We start from the raw sequence: 19189 nt of genomic DNA on the forward strand, positions 1-19189 counted from the left end.
TTTAAAATGTGCAGCTTCTGCAATACAAAAAATAAATAAATAATCTGACTGAAACACATCTTTTTTTTTTTTATTCATCATGATGGTGATGAGCTTTGGACATCTATGTAAGTGTTTTGTAATTGCATTGAACTCTTATTTTTTTCCCCCTCAATAAATTCATTTATTTGCACCAGTGACTGCGCTGAATCGTGACTGCATCTGTGAAAAGAAACCAACGGACCAAAAAAAGACGGGTCTGACCGAGCATGGAGACGAATGAGGAAGCCACAATGTTGAAAAGGAAAAGTTACGTTTATTGGTCATACTGCCATTGAACATGAATGTGTCTAAAAACTAACACTGGCATTGGAAAATATTTTTTTTTTATCTCAACTCGGGTTAGCGTTACATCCACCAAAAAACTTGCTTGGCACGGAAACGATTTCGGCTGTAAACATTTACTAGTGGGTTCGATGTCTGATATGTGAAGAGCATCCTGCAGTAGAAACCCCAGACGTGCAACATGAGTTTAAGCGGTTTCATAGAAAAAAGAAACAGCGGATCAAAATGGAGGAAATGGCCAAAGGCACTCACAAAATATTATACGATATAAATATTTCATATAAACCCAGACGTCGACGATGATGATGTTGAGGGTCGCGCGCTGCTCTTCGGCCTTCAAGGTGCAGCAGTGTCCTGTCAGTCACTTCCACAGTACCAATGTGTGCACGGTATGAAGTGGTCCGTCACACACATTACTGATACCCACTGAGACCCCCTTAGATTCAATGCGGCATTTCACATCCACAAATACTTTTTGTTTTTATATGGCACTGGCTCCCGGAGAATCGATGCGTCCCGAGAATGACTGGTGGTTTGTGTCGGACTTGGCACGTGCAGCAAAACTGCAGTTCATCTTGAATAAAAAAAAGTCAGACAATTAAATCTAAAGTCAAATTTACGGCACCAACATCCCCCTGCGCGTAAGCTGAATGATAACTTTGGCAAACGAGAAACGTATCAGCCTCAGTTTTGTTTCCTTCTGCTCGTGTTCACAGAGTAATGTCATGATACATACGTTAAAACCACCTTTACACATACTGTGTTTTCATGCCTCAACTTTCAGAGCGGGCTGTACACTTGCTCGCCTCATACGTGCCACACTCTGACAGTTGCCATAGTAATGATAATCAATATTACTCCATAACTTTGACAGCGCTGTCTTGGCTGACTGAAATCAAATCCCCGCAGCCCGGTTCCAAGATCTGGTGGAGAGAACAGCTTGAAAATTCCCTCTCTCTCCCTGAAACTATTCAGTTGACAAGCAAAATGAAAAAAAATCAAGTGGCTGCATTTGTTTCAACATCTACTAGGTCTTTACAATGAGGCTAAATGAAGTGTTGAGCTATGTCGTATGTGCGCACAAGTTGACGGCTTCCTTCGCCTCCCTTTTCATTACAGAAAACCATGGGCAGACGGCACGCCTCCCGATGAACTGCAAACCCCAATATGTATGGAAAATAACAATGCTGGGGGAGGGGGGAAAAATTACATTAGTACACTCTTATTAGGCAAACATAATGGAATCACTTCGTTCAAATGAAGCAATCAGACATCTCCTAAATTAAACATCCAATATGAAGGCAAGGGGGGGGGGGGGGGGGCACTACTGTTTCCCACTGATGCGATTGGTATGCATTACAACGAGGCCGCTCGGTTAACTAACCACGCGTGATGAAAAGCGCCACACCAACTCCGCAGGAGTGTCGATGCATCTGCGAGGGCGTGGATTATCAAACAGAGGTTTCTTATTAACAAGTGTACGAATATAGGCTGACTGAGATGAGAGAGGGAGAGGGAGGGAGGGGATTGGGGGGGGGGGGGTGCGCATGAGTGTGTGTCACAAAGACACGCACAACACACAACACACAACAGCTCATTGCAGCAGGCAACTCCGAGTGGCCGATCGATAATAATCGACGCAGCACCAGCCTTTCAATCGTCTCCCTTCCTCTCCCTTTGATTTGAGAGAAGGGGAAGAAGAGGACGACGGCGAGGAACGAGGTTCAGATCATCGCGAATCCATGTTCTGATGCGCTCTCGTCCCTCGTCTGCTGCTGTTTTAAAGATGAGCCGTTTCTGTCTTCCTCCTCCTCCTCCTCCTCCTCCTCCCCACTTTCTTTTCGTACCACAAAGCCTCAGTTTGATATGCAAGTGTTGCCTCCTCTCTCCCTCCCTCTCTCTCTCTGTCTCTCTCGCTCACAAACTATTTTGGATTGCGGCGGGGAATCAGCGTCGTTGTTAGCCTGCTGCAATTTCCTCGCCACTTACATTATTCATGTGTGTTGGTGGCGGCGTGTGCGAGACGGCGAGAGAGAGAGCAGCGCGGAGAGGGAAAAGGTTGAGGCTGCCGCTGATGAGAATCACAGAGCGCACGGAGAAGAGAGAGGAAAAAAACATGACAGCAATCACAAACAACAACACACTGTCACAAATGTCACTTGGTACCGGCTCTGACCTCAGTATTGTTGCAGCAGAAACACATTGAGGCAGCGGCGGAACCTGCCATCGCATCTAACAAAATGATCTCCTCGCTTTTCAGGGGCGACTGAGACCACGTATCACTGTGGAGCCCAACGTGATCAGGCAATGTTTGTTTTTACAGATGAACACCGAATCTGAAGAAACGTAGTAGTGTGACACGGTCCCGAGTACATCATCTCACTTTACACAGTCCTCATACACAGATGTGAGGACCCCGAGTTGGGCGAGTGACCCTGCTTCCGAGGTCGAGAGTAAACACTGAGCGTTCAAGTTTTCGGTCCTTAAAGTGACGTGGCATGAATTCATAAAGACACACCGCAGAAATGTTGTGGCGTGATCAACTCATTTTCCGTTGAATCGGTCTCAGTAAATCTACGCCCCACACAAATGTTTGCCTCTCACCATCTGCAGACCTTTCAGGGTAAGGCAGAGCCACAGTGTCCCAAGTGGTGGCGGCTGTAGAGCGCAACAGTGAGCGCTCACTTTTTTTAAACCATTGCGGAAGTGAATTGCCCATTCATTTACTCCATTGACATCATAAAAATCCCCCAAAATAAAAAGAGTTTTAAGCCTGACACCAAGCCAATAAGCTACGAGATGAATCGTCATCATAAAACATTTAAGTACAAGACTGTCCGCATAATTATTTTAAGAGCGGAGGAACTTCTCATCCCATAAGCCATTGCGAAAGCATTTCGACTTCAACCCGTCATTTTAATACGCTTCTTTTTGAATTTAACCTTCGTCATCATCAACATCACTGTAGTGTTTATATTGTTGATAAGAGTCTCGCAGTGTATTGCAGCTTGTGTTTTGTGCGCGCATGAATTGTATAGGAGAGTTCAGTGGTAGCAGCGGGTACCAGTTACTCATGCTGCGCTTCATCACATATCGGAACTCGGAGCTCGGAGCCCCGATGTCCGTGTTGGCGTGGTTACTCCGACCCTCCGGAGGTCCGGAATTTCGAGTCCTGAGGTACAATGGACGGACAACCCGACGCCCGAGCTCCGAGGACAATGGAACGCAGCATCACTGGCCGACACGAAGTTCGCGGGTGTAGTAAGCGTTTCCATGGTAACAGCGTCGATGTTACTATAGTATTTCTCAATGACATTGCGAGTTAAACATGCTTTTCTTAAAACTAGGTTGATTCCATACGGACTTGTAGCTTGTACAGGTTCATATACCGTCGTTTCACAACCTCGTAGCTCGTGGTAAGTCCACATTGGATGGTCACGACTTCATGGCTGATAATCAAAATGTCAGTGGAGAATATGAATGGGATTTTCACTTCCGGAACCTCACCGTTGCGCTCTATAGCTTTCGCTTATCAAAATGGGTGACACACTTTTGTTTTTTAATCTCCTCTGTCCGGGTACAAACTGCTCAACAAAAGAGCATAGGTGTACATAAAAGAGAACAAGTCAATACTAAATTTAGTTCTTTTGAATAAACTGCATGAACTTCTAGTCCCTTTGGCTACTGAGCTAAATATACAGCTAGCAGCTTGTTAGCTCTTGGAGCTTGGTTTCTCCCCTTCAATTTAGAGAGAGACCATTGCTTCTGTTTTGATCGACACGGTGCAAATATGGCAAATTCACAAACTGGCACGTTTAACAATTGTGGCTAGTTTTTTTTGTTTTTTTTTACCCTTTGTGTCAAGACTACCCTTTAAACCCTTCTCAACAGTTGTGGCAACTTGCACTTCCATAAAAGGAAATCTGTGAATTGGATTCCAACAGCCGGCTACATTGTGGATACGTCTCAAAGTCATTTAAAAGATTTGTTGAGCTCAACAAAATGTTTTAGTAAATTCCTCCTATTCTAACTCTCACTCTTAGGCAGAGCTCAAAAGGAAATACTTTTTTACTGAACACTAAACAAGCATTGTTCATCACAATGTAGGGTAATTCATTGCCAAACCTAAAAATGTTAAAAAGCAAAACTAAAATAATAGACTTAGGGTTAACCCTAACCCTAACCCTAACCCTAACCCAGAATGTTAAAGGGTTCTGATTGGACGTTGGATCTCCATAAACACTGTTACCCCCCTAGCCTGCTGTGGATGAAAGAGAAAACAATAATTCAAATTATTCATAAGTAGCGAAGGAGTTGATCCTACTTCCATGACGCGCTGTGTGCAGACGACAGTGATGACTTCGAAGGACATTAAATCGTTAGTCGTTGGTTGGGGCGCTGCAGTTCCGGCCTGGAGGTCGAACAGTTGTGTCCGTGTCCTTGCATCTGTACCGGTGAGGGCTGGGAGGAGAGCGGGTGGACGGGTGGAGAAGAACAAACCCAAAAGAAGCACTCTCTATCGGTGCTGCTGACTGAAACAATGCAGCCCCAGAGCATGAACCGGCCCACTGCTCCATCGCCACAGTTTACAGAGCCATGTGTTAAAGAATAATGGGCATGATCACAGCTGGGCACTGTGCAGAGAGGAGACAGAGGAACAGCGAGGATTCAGTGCTTTTCATCTCTTCTTCTCCTCCGCCTCTCTCCCCTCTGGCCTGTGACGGGGGGGGGGGGGGGGGGGGGGGGGGGGGTGTTTCCTTACAGTTCCGCTCCTACTATTGAGTCGCGACGGGCTCTGGCGAGTTCTTGGCACTTTTCTTGCGTTTCTTCTTGATCCGGTACACGTGGAAGGTTTTGTTCTCGAACGTCCTGGTGAACAGAGCGGCGTAGTCCGCCGTGTCCGTCTTGATGGCCTCGCAAAATCGTGGGTGGGAGGCAGGGGTGAGGTCCGGGTCGTTGTCTCCGGGTCCGTCCATGATCTGATGGCACAAAAAGGAGAGCAGGCAGAATGGCAGAGGGTTAACACTCGTTTATATTAGTAAAAGGGCTGTGAGTTCACCAATGCATCCTCAACGCATTTCAGATAAAGGTGCGATGAATGTAAATAACAGGGTAGTTAACAGCCTCTCACAGGCTCTGATTTCACTTCCGGCTCGACCCAGCATCAACTCTGCAGGACGGCTTTAGGGCGTTCAGGTCGCATCCACACTGATACGTTTTCATTTTGAAAGCATGTCAAAACAAAAACCCCCAGACAAGCTTTTTTTAAGCTCAATATCAGAAATAATCTCTGACCACACTAGCAGTTAAACTGCACAACAGCGGCTGGCAAAGACAACAAAGGTCAGCGACGCTTGTATTTCCTTCTCCATGTTGCGTTCACCACTTCAGGCTGCTTCTGTTGGCTTGGCTCTGAAACAGGGTTACATGACGAATCAGGGGAGGATGCGTCATGACTCACAATAATACCCATCAAGAAAAACAAGCGGGGGCGACTTTGTCATCATTTCCAAATGTCTTTGTATCTGAATCTCCTCTTCGACATGTTTATTTCCACGCTGCTCGCTCCTCCTGGAGGGATGCAACCTTACTGATCGGTCAGCAGTTTCACGCAGAATGATCCGACTGGTCTACTTCTGAAATATTGCCGAGTCACCACTAAAGCGGTTGCTAAGAAAACTAATTAGAGGAGCTGCTCGCCCTCATCGCGGAGGCTTCCCCCTGCACACTGGAACACAGCGTGCCTGGCTCAGCCCACCTCAAAGAGTAACAAACTTGTTTTCCACAGGTCTTTAAGGATCTGCAGGCCGGGATGCCCCTTTCTCTTCCCTGCCCTGTGCTCACTTGGGTAAATGTCCATCTAAACTTGGTAAGCAGCGAAATTAAATTGTTGTCCGAAACCGAAAATTATGAAACACTTGGCTGAAGGCACAGTTTATCATTTATTTTGTCAATTTTTTTTCACCTTTGCATACATTAAATAGCCTAAATGCGCTTTTACATTTTTGTCTTGATTTTCAAGGAAAAAAAACAATTACTAAAGTACAGTAAATGCATAATTAACACTGAACTTTTTTTTTTTATATTCCAGCAGAAATTATCCCAGCAAGGAACACTATAACTTAACGTAACCAACATAGATAAATTAGAACAAAATAAAATTAAATACTCTTCATGTGTCGTGGGCTGATCGTTTTGCTATTTTGCGCCATTCTCTGAATGGAGTGAGTTCCACGCTGGCCTCTTTTTGATCACGTCATTAAAAACATTGTTCGGTAAAAATGATTTGGCCTCTTCCTTGCCATTTTCGGGCCAAACTGTTTCGGTGGCCTTACATTCGGTGCATCCCTGACCTAAACTATTTATTAAATGCATATTACACAAAGTGCAACAAAACCAATGCAGGCGCAGAGAGAACATGCCGAAGGGCCCCTGGCAGCAAGGAAGTGTGGAGCCTTGAGCCATGCGAGGGAACAGTGCTAATGAACACACGTGCACTTTGAAGCATTGTCATAAAAAAGTGGTGCTAATATTCTCTGGTAGCAGGAACACGTAGTCAACTCTGGTTCCATAAAATGAGAACAGAAAAATAAGGTCAAGGAAAGAAAGATAGCAATACAACAAAGAGATATCAAAATTAAGGGGAGAAAAAATGCAGAGAGATGGAACGCCCGAATGACAAGAACTATGAATAACCAAAAAAGGAAAGAAAGGAAGAGAGAGAGAAAGAGAGAGAGAGAGAGAGGACAGACAGATTTAAACCCAGCATTCCTTCAATGAAGCTGTCTGGATGTCAGATGTTGTGCACGCTGTGTGACATTTACGGCATCGCAAACGCAGACACACATCGGCCCTGTGCTTCATGTGCCCTGCGCCACACTGAGCCAGCCAGATTGAAGCTTGTCTCGCCTCTGGTAATCCAGATAGCCAGTGTGCGGCATCCCAACATCAAAATAAGGAGAGGCAGTGGGAGTCGGGGATGGGGATGGGGGAGGCCAAGAGGAATGAAAGAGCGAGCGTCGGCAAGAGAGAGAGAGAGAGAGAGAGTGAGAGACAGCGACACGCAGATGTGAAGTGAGACTATTGATCTTTGTGGAGGCTGAGAGCTTTCGCCCAGCCACAGAAGCTGGCAGAGGGGACAGAACATGCGGCCGCACACGCGCGCACACGCGCACACACACACAACCACGATGAGTCATGTCAAATGAAATGCCACCCACGTGTCCGTTGGCCAGGTCGAGCAGGTCCCGCAGTCTGCAGCCGCGCCTGTGCCTCCGCTCGTAGCAGATGCTGTTTTCCAGCACCACGTAGTCGGCGCCGGCAGCCCTCAGGATGTCATGGACGTCCTCGGCGGATTGACGAGCGTACACCTGATACACCTGCACGTACACACAAGAGAACATGGGTGGAATGCGTCTGCGCTTGTGTGGATTTGTGATTGCAAACATCAATGTTTTTGGAACTCAATTACCAGGCACATTTACTCTCTGAATGACTGTTTTGATGAAAGTTGGTTTAGATTCAATTATAACATGTTTACTGGGGGGGGGGATCAGCATTGTAGTATCTTCTACCTGGAACATGAACTAAAACGTTCGACCAATTTCACACGACAACAGCTTTCTATGGACAATTCAAACTAGCCAGAAGTAACGTACAGAATCAACAGGTGTCTATCGGGGACAAAAGTGAGCCCGGATAATCCGAAAAGTTTCTACACCAAAAGAAGAGGTTTGTCGTGACTTAGCAGTGTACTACAGTATATGTATATGTTAAATGTATGCGCTACATCAGTGACCTCAAAATGAATGTCCTTGGCACATTCACTAATAACTTCTCAAAATGTAGCACGACACCCGTCAGTGATGGGTGCGACTAACCGACTGATGACTATACCTATTATATTGTTTATGTGTTCAAAAATCAAAAGAAACTTCTTCTTTTTTTAATTCTGTATAATTCTACTGTATATAATGTCCAGTCCTACTAAGAGTCACACTCACATCTCTGCGAGGTTCTAGTTCGGCACAGTGGTCAAAGCTAACATCAGGGTGCTAACGTGCTCACTCTGACGGGGCATACTAATGTAATTCATATGTATATATATATCATATGTATATATAACATATATAACAGCTCATACATTATTAATGCAATGTAATTTTCTACTCTCTTTGTCTCTGTTTTATCTAAAAAATATTGATGTTGGCAAAAAAGCTTGGGGAAATGAAAGGTTTTATATGTTTTACCACATAACCTGATAAAATGATATTGCATGTTAATGAAAACATAAAAAAGGTATCTCATGAAAAGAAATAAATCAAATAAATTGAACAAGAAGTGTGTATAGAGAATATAATATTGGAATATCAAAATAGATTTAAGTCACATATTCGCACTCACTAAGGCATCAAATGTGAATTAATCTCCTGCTGAAAACAAATGATGATGATGAAAGAAAATCTGGATCCTGTTTGAGGAATGTTTGCTAAAAACTATAGTGCCTGGCTATTTAAGGGACTTTTATAGTAACAATATATTTGTAACTCAATGAAACAGATTTACATCTGTAGTGGAAACAAAATGAGTTGGAGCTGTTCGAGTCACATACAAGAGGGTGAAGTCAAAGTTTTGAGAGGCGGACTATGCATTGTTGGTAATTTGGTAATTTCATGGGATTTGTTGAATTTCTTTTTTAGAATATCACCATTTTATCACCAAAAAGCACTCTCAACCTTTTCTGTTTATGGACCCTTCTACATCGTTATGAATGAAGGAGGTACTTGTGCCACACTTTTTTACACATACTGTTAGAAAAATTAAAACTTTTAGCTGTTGTTCCCAATTCAGGATATTTGTCTCACGCACACACACACACACACACACACACACACACACACACACACACACACACACACACACACACACACACACACACACACACACACACACACACACACACACACACACACACACACACACACACACAGAGCCCAAAAGGTCTGCCAACAGTGTTGTGGATCATTAATGAACTCCACAATGCTCGCCAGTTGCTCGACATGACTGACTTCCCAGTGGGAGGCAGAGGACAATGGATAACAGTTAAGCTAATAAGCTTAATCTAACTATGTCTTTTGCCAGTTGTATGTGGCTGTGTTTACAGTATGTTTGAAATCTGAATAAGTTTTTGTGATCAGTGTTTTTGGATGTCAAGTTCAATCAACACACAGTTATTTGGGTCTATTGGCTGGACATGAAAAAACAAAGTGCGAAGGAAATGACATGGTGCAAATGAATTCAAACAAAAAAAAACAGTAGCTAAACAGTAAATAAACATAATAAAATAGAGACATTGCCAATAGCATCCTTTTTTCGTACAAGTCTGGCTTTCAGAAAAGAACATACAACCGACACGCCATCCTTAAAGCTCGTCAACAATATCATTGAGTCACTAGATCATGAAAAAAAAGTTATTCTCTTTTTATTGCTCTTTCAAAAGCATTGGATACTGTTGACCTTTCCTGAAGCAATGGTTGCCAAATATCGATTTGGTCTGAGTAGGCTGTTGACCATAGAAAATTAAAAGGTTTAAAAATAACCTCTCTGAAAGGACGCAATGTGCCAAATTGGATGGCGAGTGAATTATATGTTGCACCTGGGGTTCCCCAAGGTTTTGTTTTGGGTCAACTTTTGTTTCCCCTCTACCTTGGGCAAAATGTTCCAAATTTTATTGTTTTCATGCCGACGATACCACAGCTTTGTCTGCAGAGCTCTCTCTCACCATTGTATCCTATAAGCCATTCTGCAGACCTAACCGTTGGTACACAATTATTTATATATCCATCCTTATATTGCTCCCCTCTTACCTTTGTAAGTTGATCTCCTTCAAAAACAATAATTATTGTTTGCGCTCTAATGACACCCTCTTACTGACTGCGCCGCAGGCTCACACTGAACTTTGCAAAGATGCTTTTATGTTCTCCGCCCCTACAGCCTGGAACCATTTGCAGACTGATTTATGGGGAGATGAGCTGAACCTAATTAGTTTATTTGAAAATGTAGAGAAAGGTTTGAAGGCAGATTCAGTGTGAGTTTCCTTCCTTTGCTCAATATTTCTAATCCTGTCTGCTTTTTTCAGGCATATAATTCTCATATAGTTGTTATTGTATGTCTCATTTTATGTATTATTTTTTAATGTTTGCTGTATGTTGGTTGAAACCCCCTGCAGCTCTTTGCTTTTTGCCATCTCAATGGGCTTCAACCGCTTATAAGGTTATAAAGTTATATAATTCAAATGTTTGGTTTGTCAGTGTTTGTTTCCTCCATTAATTCAGGTGAAACCCCTTTGCGTCCACTTCAATACAAAAAAAACGAAAAAAAAACAATTCTCTTCCAGAGCCTTTCTCACTGACATTACTAAGATGCACTCAAGTGCCTGCGCCACCATTCATCTCCCCTTGGCCGGAACACAGCATTTTAAGCCTCAATTTTTCCTACATTACCATTCAGTGTGACTTAATGGATGCACCCCGCACTCACTGCATCTTCTGATCCCACATTCATTCACATAATCACTGCAGGTCACTGGCCCCATCTACAGACAATCCCCTGGTCTCTCACGCAAGACATTAGCACAAGAGCTGAGGGAGATGGATGGGTGAGGCAAAGTGGCTTTAGCTTCAGCTGCACAATACAGATTTGCTCTTTGTAAAAAAAGGTGCTACCATCAATTAGTTTTTGTTTTTTTGAAACTGGTGCAAAATGTGAAATTATATACAAGAAAATAATAAATTGAGCAGCCTGTCTTACTATATTCAGATTAAGTGTTCTTGTAAAAGTAAAGAACAGACGTCTGACAACATGCTCTCCAAACACCTTATACAGCAGCTTAAAGGGGAAAAAACAATAGTGAAGGATGCTGTTCAATTGTATTATATAGAGGCATTATTTTAGAAGAGGCAGCGGAAATGAGAGGGAAAATAAGAGAAAGCGGAAGAGCTGGCAACTTTGTTAGTCAGAGCTGTCACAGAGCTGTCGCCAGTCGGGAGACACGTCCATTGAATACTTGAGGATAAAATATTGCAAAATATAGAAATGCCATTTCAGCAATGGGATCGGTTTTCTTTTCTTACTGAACCATGACGTCAAGCGAACGTCCAAAGCTCATTTGATAAAGTGGCCCCAGAAAAAAACATAAATATTGAATCAACAACAATATTGGATGTCCTTATCCAAACATACAGTAAGAAGTGAGCCTCACATCTTTTCAGTGTTAAATGAGGTTTTCACTTCAGCTCTATATACACAGTGGATGTGCTAGCAGGGCTTTCCTAAACATGCCTTTAACCTCACTAAATTTAGGTAATGATGTGCTCTTTGAGTTGGGAAGTAAGGATATATATAGTTCTCAAAGGGAATAAAAGATCCAAGAGTAAGATTGTGTAAAAACCCTCAGCAAAAGCGACCAGCCATCCTAGCCACCAAGCTATAACGTAACAGCAGTAGGAAGTGTCGATTATGAAGGGGTCTGAAAACTTACTGAAGCAACTGTATACTGTGTGCCTTTTATTTTTCTTGTTCTGATATTTGAACGTTTCTTGCTGTTACAAAGATGTGTCTGTTCTGTGTTAAAATTATATTGCATTAAAACCTACAACTATGGCCTTGGCGATATGGGAAAAAAATTCCCATATTGCCAATTATTGTGATAATTCTTATCACAATCATTTTTTTCATATTGATAGATATCGATATATATCACGATATAAATCGGATCACTATTTCTGTCAAGCTTAAAATTGTGAGATGTGAAGATATAATATTTAAACCAAAGTTAATTTTGGGTTAAATATTATTTATTTTCTGTCAGAAGTTGAACATGACATACAGTATGTACTGTATAAAAGTATACATCTGCTGCTGTATAATGCAGTTGTAGAAATGCAACTGCTACAAATGCTTTCAACACAGTTTGCAGCGCACGCTACGGCTTGTCAGACTTTAAATAGCCAAAATATCTCCATACTGCCGAATTCCTTGGACGCTTCTTTTAAGCAATGTGCTCGTCTTTTGAGCCTTGGGCTGTCTCCTACTGTAACGCTGTCGCTCAAGTTAACATTTGCTGTCGTCATTTTGTCTTTCATCTCGCTCTCACACCTGACGGACGGACGTGCACGCTGCAGAAGCCGCTGCTGTAACTCTATTCCAGCCACATGATTGGTTTGACACGGCGCTATTCTCATGATCATTGGCTGTCAAAACATGGATGTAATTAGTTCTATCAAAGTTGTATCGAACGTGTCTTATATTTCTATCCAGGAAAAGTTATTTCGCAATAATTATCGTTATCGTTTTATCGCCCAGCACTACCTACTACTTACGTTACACATGCTATAGATAATAATAATTATTTAAAATGTAAAAAAAAAAGCTACATGTAGAGAGGTCCTGAGATTGACAGACCTGCCATGCGTGGTCATTGTTACGTAGCTTAACAACTCCTGTTCAGGGAATGGATATAGGGAAAGATCAATTTCGATGCAGTAGAATTGCGCGGCCTTCAACTGAATTTCAAACACTAAAGGGTGCTCTCCATCATATGCAATCTTGTCACATGTTCTGTCTCATACACAGGTGTAAACACTGATAGCAAAGCAAATTCTCCTTTAATGTTCTCCTGCAGTTCCATCTGATCACACGGCTATGACTCTGACTCCCCCCGCTTCAGAGCTGTCAGTCCTCACAATGCTTTGAATTTTCACAGGGCTCTGGACTGCGACCAAAATGGTTGCATATGCAAAAAAAAGGGTTAATTTCACGCAATCACATTTGTGCGAGTGCATGATGTACCGGCTGTTTTGTTGCCTGCCGCGGGTACTGTGTTAGACAATGAGGTTGACGGCAGAACTGGCTCACTCGGCCTCTCCCTGCACACACGGTCCCTGCCTGCACGTTCATCACCTGGACACTCACACGGAGCGCAGAGGATAACGTGCCAAACAATCCATTTAGCATTCCAGTCGTGTTTCAAAAAAAAAGCTGTCGAAAGCTGATTATTTTATAAAAAACAAACTGAGGAGAGAGAGGAGGCAGGTGGAGGAGATGGAGACTGGGGAGAAAAAAAAATCTCTTCCATGGCAAACGCAGTACCCTTGATTGCAGTACGAGTTCAATGCTATGCTCTGTGTCCAAAAAACATTAAAAACATTGAAGTTCAACAGCAAGAGTATGAAACACAAAACCTGCAGAGATCGATTCATCCCCTGAAACACTGAGCCCCTCCCTACTTCCTTTCAGCGGACAGAGGAGAGTCATCGCTCGAGAGAGATGAGAATGAAATGGTCATCAAATGCAACACTGCCAATATAGCGAAAGAGGAACTCTTCACAAAATCCAAATCCCAGATCATTCTTGTGAAAAAAAGGGTTGATTGTAAATCCAGCCTATGCCAACAACGCTGGCATGTGACCGGTTAATAGCAGTGATATCTGGCTGATCTTCAACTTTGCTTCAACATTCTTGCAATGTTTTATTTCAAAATCATGGAACAGAACATAACCTATTTTGTATCGCGCTTTGCTTGTGGCAGGGAAAACAATGTTCAAATTAAAATATCTTCCAAATATCAAGTTTCAAGTCACTGTCAATCTTTACATCCAAGTGAAATGCAAATTGTGACCACTTTCCATTAGCATAGCAAGATCATTAATTAATACAACTAGCCCAAAAAAAGGAAACGGGAGCGACCGAATCATGTGAGAAAGGAACTGAGAAAGTTGGTCCAAAGGAAAAAATATGAGTCTAGAGCCCAATATTTTAATTATGACTTAAGCTTATACATGCTGTTATTCCTTTGTGTAGCTGACAATGTAATTCTAATGACGTCAAAGTTACAGTTTTCCATTTATTGAATTATGCGTTATCTTGCAGCCCCTCTGGTAATTCCCACACCCGTGTGCATGTTCCACAGTATAGTGCCTTACCTGTCTGGTCCTCTCCCGCAGGTCTTTATCTTCATAATGGGGGTGGTTGGTGACAACTCTGCCCGTGCACAGCTTGACGCCGGCCAGCAGCTGCATGCTCCCTGCAAACACAGCCCGCTTAGGGGTCTTTGTGCTGTCGATAAACAGAAAGAGAAGGGAGAGTGAAGGACATACCATTCACTGCTATTAATATGTGGATAATGTGTGGAATAATGTTTTTGTATGCACTGCAGTATGTTTTAGAGCTTTTCTGAGTGAGTGTGAAACAAAACACAAAAGGAAAGATGTTCTGCGGTTTGAAGGCAACAAAAATCTCTGAAAAAGTATGCGCCTCCTGTCACCAAAAAAAAAAGCTTGATTGAATTTTGCTTCCGTTTATTTTCTAGCTTTGTTATTCAGCTCACATGCTTTTCTGCATTTGCTGCAATAATTGGGAAATATTGATGGCATTTAGACGTTCCTTTCAGAGATGTGGCTTCGAGGACATAGGCTATCTACAGTAAGTGAGGAACAAGTACAAAACCATTCTTTGCACAGTCAAATTAAATCATAAAGAGATGGTAAAAGATGTGCAAGCGTGCTACATAAGGTACAAAATGTCTGTAGGCACAAGGGCAAGCCTAGTGAGTTTTTTGGCCTGTTAACAAATTGTATGACAACTTTGTGTGTTAGTGTGTGTGTGTGTGTGTGTGCGTGCATGTAAATCTGTGTGTAGCTTGTTAACCAAACTTGACCCTCACTGGCCTCTATTATAGGTACACATACAGACACACACCCACACACATATTTCCTACCTGTAATGTTAACCTGGGGGTCACTTTCAATCTAAAACCCTGCCCACACACAGCTGCTGAAGCATCTTTGGGATTGGACACTTTGACACTCAGGTATTATATTGTCCAGCTCAAGATATTAGATATTGAGACAGGGTCCGGTTGCAAAGCAAACAGTGTAATGAAACACATAGCAAATACACGTTGTCGGACTGCGCCTGAATTTGCAGGGTTGAGTACAAACAGTGGTTACTAATAACACACAAATGGAAATCAGTCCAGAGTGCTCTGAGAGGATTTTACTCAACTATTTGCGAAACCATCTATAATCTGACCTACTTTATTTAGTGTAAGTTACTAAAATATAAACTACAACAAATATGGGTGCACCGATCGACCGGCCAGCCGATCGGCTTATATTGCCGTGATCGGTGCTCGGCCGGACTTCTCTACCAACACCGGTAATCAAGCATTTAACTGGCCAAACGTGAGTTGACTTTTATTTTGAAGGAACGTAGCGCGATACATCCCTGCAGCGTCAGTCACGGTCAGTGAGTCACCTTACCGTTGCTGCTAAGGTGTTGAAGAAATTCATTCATTCGTCTATGATGAATTTCCGCTATTCTGTGTCTCTGTGTGACTGTGTCGTGGCCTGCGCTGTGCAGGGGGCGTGGCCACTGCGCGAAATACACAGAGACACTCACCTGCTCCGTGTGAAGACAGGATGGCAGACAGTGAATGTATCGTTGTACTTGTAAAAAAAAAAAAAATGAATGGAGACAACACTCGTTGACACAAGTGAAACAAATGTTTTGCAAGTAAAGTCGGTAAACATGAGTGAGCTGTGAAATACTTGGTGAAAGTGAAAGTAAACTCTACTTCTGCTGGTCCCAGTCAGAGACAACAGCTGCAGCTACTGGGAGGATGACTGAGGAGGAGTCCAAGGGCTTTAGGTAACAGTCTGTGCATATATATATATATATATATATATATATATATATACATCCGCTACTACAACTCCATCCTAGGGAAAACACTGTAATCTGTTATTTATTTTTATTTTAAGGTTTTACAACTATTAATACTAATTTGTTTTATACATGTTATGTTTTATAGTTTGGTTGAAAAACGAGAAAGAAAAGTTCTAAGAATGATTGTGTACGCTGTGAATTAAAGTTCAAGGGCGGAAAAAAATCGGATCGGCAAAAATAGTTATCAGCAGGGTATACTGTACAAAATCAGCAATAGGGATCGGACAAGAAAATCGCAATCGGTGCACCCCTAATAACCAGCTAAGTGTCTACAGCCGTGCTAGCAGCTCTGTTAGGCTACACGTCAACACCACAGTGGTTGGAGGTAAATATTAGCATGGTAACATGGTCATTGTGATAGGGCAAACATGCTGATGTTAGCACCATATCTCATTAGCACTGAACACAAAATACAGCTGAAGCTTAACAGGAATGTAATTTGACTATTGGGCATTCGATCACGGGGTTGGGTCTTGGCTCCTGACCTGCAGTAGAAGTGGGTCATTATCATTTCCACCTGTCATCTCCCTCTCTCTTGGAATATGTGAATTTAATCTCTCATTGCGGATAACTTTCATTCCCTCCACGTTCATTTACATTTAATTCCACATTTATATTCTCACACTGAATGTACCCTACATTGACACAACATTAAAGAAATTAAATAATTACATTTTGTTGTTGTTGTTTTTCAGGATACATTTAATTGTTGTAATTCTTTACAGGTTCATGCAATTGTAATTGAAAATGCTCATTATCACCAACTTCAGACAGCACCGTTGAGAGGAAGAAACAAAAAAGGTTAGACAAAAACGATACTGTACATGGAGTGGGCATCAAATCCAAAATACTAATTATACTATTATAAGATGATGCAGCCATTTTTTAATTATTCTGCTTTTGTCCAATAAGCTAATAAGTCTTTTTATATTAAGAATGGATTATGACCCAACTGTGTAGTTCGGTACAGCTTAGCGTTTAGCGAAATTATCATTGATTTGTTGTCACCTGTCTCTTTAACCTGATTTCCAGCCACAGCAGAAAGCGTCCAGCTATCCATTGTAATGGATTGGTTCTTCCAGAAGCCGAGAACGGTCGTGCCTCCAAATTCTTTTTGAGATAACGAGTTTATATCTCGTCATCTCCAGATAACAAAGCTCTTGTTTTCTCGCCATAACGAGATAACAACTCATTATAATGAGATATTAACTCGTTATCTCGAGAAAACAAAAGGTTGTTTCCTCTTATAACTTATAATATTTAGCCTGTCAGAGAACAGGGTATCTTGACAACAGTATCTGAAAATGTCAGGAGTAAGCATTGATGAAGACATCAGTGTATTTTAATCAATTCAAAAATTGCATTGTATCTTTCCATTCAAGATAATATTCAGATAAGTCCTCGTCATTAACGGAGAGGAACCAGAGTTATTATTTCGTTATGACGAGTTATGATCTCAAGAAAGAAAGAAAACAAAAGCGTTGTTAACCCAAGATAACAAGATAATAACAAGAAGATACCAGTTAAAAAAGTTCTAACTGTAAAAACTATACTATTTCTGCCAACCACCACATGGCACAGACAAAGTTAGCAACTAGACAATGCTAGAGGAAGCATTTATTTATATATATATATAAACAATAGAATAGAATATTTAAAAAAAATACTAAAATGACTAGCAGTTACATGGGAATAAAAGCACTGAAAGCTTTCCAAATAAAATTGGCAAGAGCAAACAAGAGCAACAGTATTTTCTGGTTAATATGCCCCAGGAAAGAGTTGAAGTGCAACTAAATGAATATGTATGAAGATTTTTCAACATATGAAGTGAATATGGAGAAAAACTAAAATCCATCTGTTTATACTATGTACTACTACTTTCTGTTCAACACTCATAGATTCTCCTATATTCGTATGATGTTGCTATTGAGATTTGTGTGAACAGCAGCAAGAGCACTTTTTAGACTCATGCCAGCTTTCACCTTCAGAACAGATTAACTTATCATCTGCACTCAAAAGAACTTACATGACTGTGTACTCTATTTATAACTTTGTTAGTTTTAACTAATTTACATTAAACTTGAAGCTCCTACACAGCCACAGTCCACCCACAGTTTGTTTTAGATTGATAGTTATTTTATTCATCCTTAAGGGAAATTGCATATTTTACGTATTCAATTACATGGATCGCACGGACGCACATTCTCTCCAATTTATTTGTTTAATTAGATCTGTACTCATTAAATGCACTATGAGTGATGCACGTTTTTGTTCTGTCTGAATTATGTGAAACTGCTGGAGACCAAAGAGACGACACGCAAAAGAAAAAAAGATTATCTAACCTGCTTTGTAAAATTAATTAAACAAAAGGTTTCTAAATTAAGTGTACTATTACTGAAATAAAACTAAATCTACAATACAGACATTGATGTTTGTGTGATTTTCAGGTAGAAGGAGACTGTACTCCACCGAAACACGACCAGTTGGGTCGTTTTTGAAGCAGCGTTTAGCGACGTATGTGGTCGTTTTAAAGACAGCAGCGGGAGACAACCGAAGACCCGATAAGTCCGCCAAGTTTGTGTAGTTAAATGGGTTTGCTTAAATTCTGTAAAGTAATCGTGCTGGTTCTCTTCAATGTCACCCTAACCTTCACCCTTATCGTTACAAGCTCATCGACCATGCGTTGGTAAAGCAAATGAAGGCCAACGATGCTCTGAGTAAAACAATAAAGAATCTGTGGCGTACCTCCAGTCACAGATAGAGGCGCTATTCTAGGAAACGGTCTATATGGTCGTTTTCATCACATATGACAGAGTTCCACTTAAGAGTTGGAGGACTTCAAAATGTGACATCATTACATGCTCACTATTAGTACATGGTGTTTCAGGAGCCTCAGAGAATCCCCAGCACAGATTTACCCAACTTGAACCCGAGCGGAGGTTTAGCCACTCAGAGCAACTGAAAACATACGAGCATGGAGGATCTGAAGTTGAATAAGTCACACACTCACTCACAGCTAATTGGCACTGAGTGGAAATGATGCTGAAAACTAATAGTGAGATGGAGTAAGTGATTAGTC

The 19189-nt window shown here is 41.7% G+C and overlaps 1 protein-coding gene across 5 annotated transcripts in view; it reads right to left on the reverse strand.

The window, feature by feature from the left end:
• Positions 1–275: 275 nt before the first annotated feature.
• dpy19l3 (dpy-19 like C-mannosyltransferase 3) overlaps positions 276–19189 on the reverse strand; it is a 60627-nt gene continuing 41713 nt past the window's right edge. For all 5 annotated transcript variants that reach the window (XM_035627343.2, XM_035627341.2, XM_035627344.2 and 2 more), the window contains 3 exons: positions 14307–14439; positions 7545–7703; positions 276–5303 (listed from right to left, as the gene is read on the reverse strand). In XM_035627343.2, the coding sequence (XP_035483236.1) occupies positions 5100–5303; positions 7545–7703; positions 14307–14439 (496 nt within the window). In that variant the 3' untranslated portion in view covers positions 276–5099. The remainder of the gene's footprint in view (positions 5304–7544; positions 7704–14306; positions 14440–19189) is intronic.

This window comes from Scophthalmus maximus, chromosome 4, assembly GCF_022379125.1.
Source record: "Scophthalmus maximus strain ysfricsl-2021 chromosome 4, ASM2237912v1, whole genome shotgun sequence".
Lineage (NCBI taxonomy): Eukaryota > Metazoa > Chordata > Actinopteri > Pleuronectiformes > Scophthalmidae > Scophthalmus > Scophthalmus maximus.